Source organism: Asparagus officinalis, chromosome 1 (genome assembly GCF_001876935.1).
Source record: "Asparagus officinalis chromosome 1, Aspof.V1, whole genome shotgun sequence".
Lineage (NCBI taxonomy): Eukaryota > Viridiplantae > Streptophyta > Magnoliopsida > Asparagales > Asparagaceae > Asparagus > Asparagus officinalis.
The window spans coordinates 199,092-206,660 of NC_033794.1; the positions used below are offsets into that span (position 1 = coordinate 199,092).

At 35.3% G+C, this 7,569-nt stretch overlaps 1 protein-coding gene across 1 annotated transcript in view; it reads left to right on the forward strand.

Annotated features, from left to right (window-relative positions):
• LOC109828837 (DNA-directed RNA polymerase 3B, chloroplastic-like) overlaps positions 1-5,517 on the forward strand; it is an 11,350-nt gene extending 5,833 nt beyond the window's left edge. The window contains exons 12-21 of the mRNA XM_020395806.1: positions 510-580; positions 2,342-2,401; positions 2,993-3,077; positions 3,224-3,376; positions 3,474-3,548; positions 4,094-4,183; positions 4,921-4,968; positions 5,052-5,148; positions 5,309-5,412; positions 5,461-5,517. Coding sequence (XP_020251395.1) covers positions 510-580; positions 2,342-2,401; positions 2,993-3,077; positions 3,224-3,376; positions 3,474-3,548; positions 4,094-4,183; positions 4,921-4,968; positions 5,052-5,148; positions 5,309-5,412; positions 5,461-5,517 — 840 coding nt within the window. The remainder of the gene's footprint in view (positions 1-509; positions 581-2,341; positions 2,402-2,992; positions 3,078-3,223; positions 3,377-3,473; positions 3,549-4,093; positions 4,184-4,920; positions 4,969-5,051; positions 5,149-5,308; positions 5,413-5,460) is intronic.

The window sequence follows — 7,569 nt, forward strand, 5'->3', positions numbered from 1 at the left end:
CTCTTTTACATTTTTCTTTAATGATTGGTTAATATAAGTATCATGTGAACCTGTGAAGACAAAACTGCCTCTTTAGAGATTTGCTTGAGTACCTAATGTCTCCATCATCCTTATTTGCTGCCCATCCTGAGCTTCAAGCTCCTTAAGTTACTGAACAGCTTCAATAGCTTGTCCTTCACAGGGAAGAGAAGAATTTTACAGAAGAAAACCTTGACTAGAACTTGTTGATTTTTGTGACGAGTATGTAGATATCCATGGGCCATGGCTATTTCTCTATTATAGATAACCTGTTTCTTCTTCTTAACTCTCCAAATTTAGCTGGTGCTCACATGTATAGCATAGTTTGTGCTGTGAATAGTTTTCATTGTCATTAGTTCTTCATTATATAAAAATTATGAAATTTCCCCATATCAGTATTGACTTTTACAACTTTTCTGCAGAATATGGCTAACATAAGTTTCACTCGCAATCATTGAGCCTAACATTTGATGTTGTGTTCATTTTCTCAGCTAGAGGCAGCTGCAGTCAACTTAGTTGCTGGGGAGAAGCCGGCGGATGTCTATTCCGGGATAGCTGCAAGGTATGGCAGTATCATCCATAAATAGTGTTGTAATTTTCAGTTCTGGGTATGCTAGCTTGTGGGTTTCATGAATCATAGCAAGAATGGCTATTTATCTTCCATATCATGTCTTTAGTTTATGACATAATATGCATCATCTGATACCACCTAGCTTTTCTCTCTATTATTAAGGGTTATAGGGTGCTTAGTGGCTATTGATATATACAATGAAATGATAAATAGAGATGATAACGTACAAACCATTGCATCTTATCATGGCGTGTGTGAAATTTTTTGAGTCAGTGACATGGTTTAAGTATGCCCCTTCTCTAACCATAATCCTAACACCTAGTTAGAGTTAGGGTTAGGTTTGTTGGTTAGGTTGATTTTAAGTTCTGCATGTTAGGTTGATTTTAAGTTCTGCATGTCCTAGTTTTTGGATTCCATGAGATGATACAAGAATGGGTATTTGGCTTAAAAAGAAAATAGAATATTCATTAATGATTCAAGGAATGAAACCCAAAAGGACATGGGGTTTGTGGTGGGTTTTAAAATGAGGCCTTGGATTTTGTGATTCATTATAATCTAGATTGTTTGGTAAATTTGGTGGATTATAATCCATTTTCGATGTAGGGTGTTTGGCAAATGGTTGGATTATAATCCATCATTGTTGTCAAAGTGTCCAAAAAGGACACGAGGTTGCTGGTGAGTTTGTAAATAAGGTCGTAAATTTGTGAAATCATAAGGGGTATAATTGTCTTTTACTTGGTCAAACCTCATGGCTTATCAAAAGCAGCTTATAAACCGCTTTGACCGTTTACCAAACATTCTCTTACCCACATTACCTTCAGAATATAAACCTCTAGGCTAATGGCAACTCAAAAAATTATTTCCAATCTTTTACTGAGGAATATGCATATGCATAACTTTTGACAATTTAAATACATCTAATACTACATTGGCTATTAACATAATACAAGTACGCATTAAGGATTAAGAAAGAAAATAATGAGATAAAATAACATGGTTGATTTAAATCCGTGCAGTGCATCATTTACAGCACAAGAAAAAAGATATATGTCCAACTATTAACTTTTTGGCTTTAGGAAAGAAAATATCATCCTGCATAATAATGGATTCTAAACGTGAGAAATTTAGTAAATATTGCTATTGTTTCTCCTTAAATGTAACATGTTAGAGAACTGAAGTCTGTAAAATAGATCAAAAGTTCATTTAACATGACCAAACATAAGAGCACAAGTCTTTAAATCTATCCCCTTAAGGAGTTCAGTTCTCCTTGCGCTGATCTTTCTCAACATCTTCTTTTCCTTATTCCACTCTTCTTGCCATTGTCTGATTCCTCAGCATGCTTCTTTCCTGTCAAGTGATGGCTTAGCATAATTTTACTATTGCACTTTGTGTTGCACAATTTGCATGAAAGAAGAATGCCCTTCTCCAGAATTTCATGCATCTTTCCATCACCTTGAATATCATCTATCTTCCTCATCGTGATTTGGCCTGTGGGCTTTGGTGTCCATGGGGGAGCTGCAAGCATTGTTGAACAGAGGACTAAGTGGAGCTCTCCACTGACAGTGAAGGCCACATGCCAAATCAAGAAAGACCCATGAAGAGGAAGAAAGGCGGGGATCTAAGTGGATGGAAAGATGCATAAAGTTTGGGAGAAGGGTATCTCTCTTTGGTGCTAGTTGTATAATGTAAAGTGCAATAGTAAAGTTATGATGACCTAACACTTAACAGGAGAGAAGCATGCTAAGAAATCAGTGGAAGAAAGCAAAAGAAGATGTTGAGGAATCTGAGAGCAAGGAGAACTGAACTCCCAAGGTAGATTGATTTAAAGACTTCTGTTCTTATGTTTGGTTATGCTGATCTTTTGATCTACTTTACAAACTTTATTGATATCTTCATTAACAACTCTAGTTCTTTGTTTACTTATATATGTTTCTGTGTTGTAAATGACATGGTACTGTAGGGATTTAGAATTCATCTTGTTTTTATCTCATGTTTTCTTTGTTTTCCTGTTTTCATACTTGGATTAGGAAAGTATCTGATGTGTTATTAGATGTATTTATATTGTCAAAACTCAAAAGTTATGCATAATTCAAGACAAAAATTTGAATATCTATCTAGTCTTGTAATAAATAATGCATGACTAATGCAAATAGATAATCCAAACTTCCACACTCATCATGATCTCCTTGTCCTAGTTCATAGATAAACACTCGTGCAGTTTGGAGGCTTTACACGATGTATAAAGTGGTTGAAAGTTTGAATCCTCTTACCTGAGTAGATTTTGTAACTGCAGAACACAATTGTGTGGTGTTGTTCCAAACCTCCTGAAATTGTATCTTAATTTATGCTTTCATTTCTAAAGTTGTAAATAGTAAGCAGTCCTTTTTTTCCTTTAAATTGAAGGGTTCTGGATATTATGATGAAAGACTCACAGAAAGACCCTGCTACTAATCCAACAGCTTTATTAGCCAAGGTCTTAATCGATCAGGTTAGTCTTCTTTCAGAGAGAGAACCAGTTATAAAAGAAAAATCATATTTGAGTTAAATTCTGAATAAAAGCGCTCCCTTAAGAAATTTCGTAATAAGACTCCTAAGTCATTCAATTAAATGTTATTGTAACTTGGTAGCTTTCAGGTGGATCGGAAGTTAGTTAAGCAGACTGTGATGACGTCAGTTTACGGTGTCACATATGTTGGTGCACGTGAGCAAATAAAAAGAAGATTAACTGAGAAAGGAAAAATCACAGACGATAGGTTGTTGTTCCATGCATCTTGCTATGCTACGAAGGTACATGTTTTATTGCTATTTGCAGAACTGGAACACGTCTATTCAACAAATCTATGTTAAGGTGTATGACCTCTTGAATATGTGCTTCTTTTGTAAGGTTACCTTGAATGCTCTAGGGGAGATGTTCCAAGCTGCACGTGGTATTATGAAATGGCTTGGTGATTGTGCGAAGGTCTGTTATATTATGACTGCTTTTTGTTAAAATGCTAGGGTCTATTATATGTAATAAAAAATAACAAAGCCTTTATCCCAATTCTTCAGGTCAATTGCTTGAATCTTACTCTTCCGCTCAATTCTGTTGAGGGCTATCTCCTCCACTTAGTTAATCATTATCATATCCTTTTCAAAAGTTTCTTAGTTTTCTTAGGCCTGCCTCTACTCCTCCATTTTCCATTAATTATAATCTTAGCACTTCTCCTATTAGTGTATTTGATGGTGGTTTCTATCACACATGACTAAACCATCTGAAATGAATATCCTCAATGGATGCAACCTCTAACTTCCTACAATGCACTCATTTCTTATCGTATAACTTGGTGTATATCCACTTGTCCCTCGTATCATTCTCATTTCTGCAACACTCATTTTTTGCTCATGTTGGTAACCTCGTGGTGCATGAGATTTAAAAAAAATTCAACTTCAGATAGGACATGTTTGGTTCAGCTACCCGATTGATAACAAATAATGTTCGTCTTTTATGTCATATTCATGATCCAGGTGATTGCTTCGGAAAATGAACCAGTAAGATGGACGACTCCCCTTGGGCTACCAGTTGTTCAGCCTTATAGGAAATCTGAAAGACATCTTGTGAGTTTCAATGTTCCAATATGTTGTGTGTTGATACAAGGAAAGCAAAAATTTGCCGTGCATGTTAAACCTACTTTCTCTATATTTTTTAGTTTCAAGTTATCATCATTTTCTGAAGTTCAGTTTCTCTCAGCTATTTCTTTAGTATGCATGTAGCTATGCAGTCATTAGATTTCAATATTTGTGACATGAGGAAGCAGAAATTTGCCATGCGTGCTTAAACCCAACTTTCTCCTGTATTTCTGGTTTCAAGTTCTCTTATCTTAATATCGGCTTAATTTATAGAATTATATTATTTCTGTCTTACTGGTATATGTTGTGTATCATATGTGATTTCATTTCTAAGCAGTCTTTTGATGTTAATATTTCTCTATTTTTCAATATTTGACTACTGGATTTAATATCCATTCTACATTGATTAAGTTTTGCTTTGTCATGTCCTGATAGACCTTTTTCTATTTGAAGACCAATTGATTTATTTAAATGTACTACTTATTCTAAAATTTGCCATCTTTCTATGAGAACTTATAACATTTTCTGATGTGCATATCTTTAAATGAAGTTTGTTAGATTCCCGAGAGCAAAACAAAGCATTCATATTAACTGTTGAAACTTTTGTGCATATGTGTGAAATGTGTGCATCTTAAATTTTTTTAGTTTCATAAATTGACTGCTCTTTTTCATGTCTTTTTTGCTTAATATTTATGATTTTTTCCCTTTATCACCTGATGTTGCAGATAAGAACTTCTCTTCAGGTTTTGGCATTACAACGTGATGGTGACGCTGTAAGCTTCTTTTTCTTGTACTATTTCATTTCCGTGCCAGTATATTTTAGTTTACGAATACCGGTGTATTCTTTTTACTAAAGGTTGCAGTTAAACAACAAAAGACAGCTTTTCCTCCAAATTTTGTGCACTCTCTTGACGTATCAGTTATTATATGCATTATATATCATGCAAACTACCGTATTATATTCCCTAATCCTTTCTGCTTATTAATATACCATATAAAATATGCTTTATACATACAATGATAAGATAACCTATCACTGTACCTGGTCTATCATTAATTGTCATACTTGATTATTATTTTCTCTTCACTAAAAAAATAAAACTATGGATGCAGGAGTCCACGACTCATTCTGGACGCATGCCTGCGATGTAGACAGTATGAACCGGATACTGAGGGAACAATTTGTGGAACTTTACAACATCCCCATATTAGAGAACGTAAGTACATCTATCTGCTCTTTTGTTTATTTTTTGGGTAAATTTCAGAGAACTACCATGAACTTTGGGGTTTTTGCACAAAACTATTGCAACTTCTTCTACTAGAGAAAATACTGTGAACTACTGGTGAGAAAAGTGCATGCTAGTTTTCTCTAATAAGAAAGTTTATGATAGTTTTGTGCGAGAGCCCCAAAGGTTCATGACAGTTGTAAAATTTAACCCCTTTTCATCATATCACGGGAAGTGCCATTATACCACTCATCGAGATTTGTTCTTTTTCTTCTCCTTCGTCTTTCCAGTTACATGAAAGCTTCCAAACATCCTTCCCAACATTAACATTCCCCTCGCTGCCAGAAAGAGGCGAATTTGATCTTAGTGAAGTTATAGATTCTCCTTATTTCTTTAATTGATTATGGAAAGATGTTACCCACCTACCTTTTTATTTTCTCCGAGCTCTTACCTTGTGGCCGGAGGGAGAGATGTATAGTAGGCCGATACATATAAACATACAGTAAGAAGACTCGTACATGTACTGTATGTTTGAAGAGAAGACAGCCGCGCCAATGTCGATGGAAATTTTGACAGATTGATATTTATCAGCCTCAAAAGATTTTTAAGATTGTGGCAGAGACTAATTAGTATAGAGTAGGAATTACACAGTGCGCTAACAAGTGATTTGAGTGTAGGGTCGTATTTTGTATTCACTGTTTACTTCTAAGATCATCTTAAATTTTCATATTTTTGTTGTTGTAACACTTCAACAATGAGTTCTGAATAAAGATACCTCTGTGTAATGGTAGAAAATCTTTACTTAGTTCTGAACAAAATTTTGGTGTTGGAAAGAAAGCGAGACGAGTGAGAAATAAATTTTATAGAAATATTTCAAAATCTGAAGACATTGTGATGTTAAAAAGTTCTTTGTTGATTGTGAAGTTGACGTTGTGATCTCCGTTGTGAAAATATAGTAACGTTATTGACTCTGGTGGCATTTTAAGGATGTACTTGGTCTTTGAAAGTGAAACTATGGCAGTTTGACAAAAATACAAAAAAGAAGAATCCCCTTATTTTCGGTTAGATGTTTGGGAAAAATGTGTACAGGCCCCAAAAGCAGAAACTTCATGTGATGAGGTCCTTCATAGTTTTCCCCATGTGAATCAGACTCTTGATGTGTGACACTTTGCACTGCAGACTTTTTTTTATTAATTATTACATGTCAGCTAAGCTAAAATCCCCAAATTATCCTTATCCTCTTACCTCAATCCCTCAGACCCAGCACTCATATCCTCTCTCTCTTATCTCTCTCTCTCTCTCTCTCTCTCTCTCTCTCTCTCTCTCCTCTCTTTAAAACTAAGAGCTTTCTCAAGCTTATCACTCTGGCCCTCGCCCTTCTCGTCGTTGTCGCCTCCGCTCAGGCCCCCAAGGCTCCCCTCGAGTTCGCCGTCGCCTCCACTTTCCTCCTCCACCTGTCCTCGTTGCCGTAGATCGCCGCCGCAGAGCTTGAGGAAAACGCTCGAAAAGCTCGGGCAATTGAAAACTGTTGAGGAGTGCAGGGAGATGATCTGAAGGTATGGTGTTAATGGAGATGGTGTTTTATGCTTTGATGAATTTAAGAAGATGATGCTACGAGAGTAGGTTGGTTTTTGAGATTGATCTTTACCGTAAATGATGTTGTTGTGCCCCGTTGAGATTTGGACATTACTTTTTCCTTTTTTTTTTATTTGAGATGACTTTGATCAATTGAGGGTTCATGTTGATAATATATCTACGTTTTTAATTTCTCACATGACTGTGGATTTATCCTTATGAGCTTCTGTATTTGTAAATTGTGACCGATTCTGTTGTGGATGTTTTTTTAGTCACCAGGCCGAGACACACAGAGCATTAATCCATTAGCTAGAAGAAGAAAAGAAAAAAAAAAGAAAAAATGTTTGACCAGCAACAAATAAATGAACGATTTAATTTTAAAAAATAGTCAAAAGTTATCCCCATTTTTCCACTTTCACGAGACATCCACGTCTTTTTGGAGGAAGCTGAATTTGCAATAAACCTAATGTACGCAATCTTTTTGTATTTTAATTTCGAACAAATTTTTAAAATAGATCACTTTTAAAACTTAATTAGCAAAATAGGCTGGAAAAATATTTAATTACCAAAAAT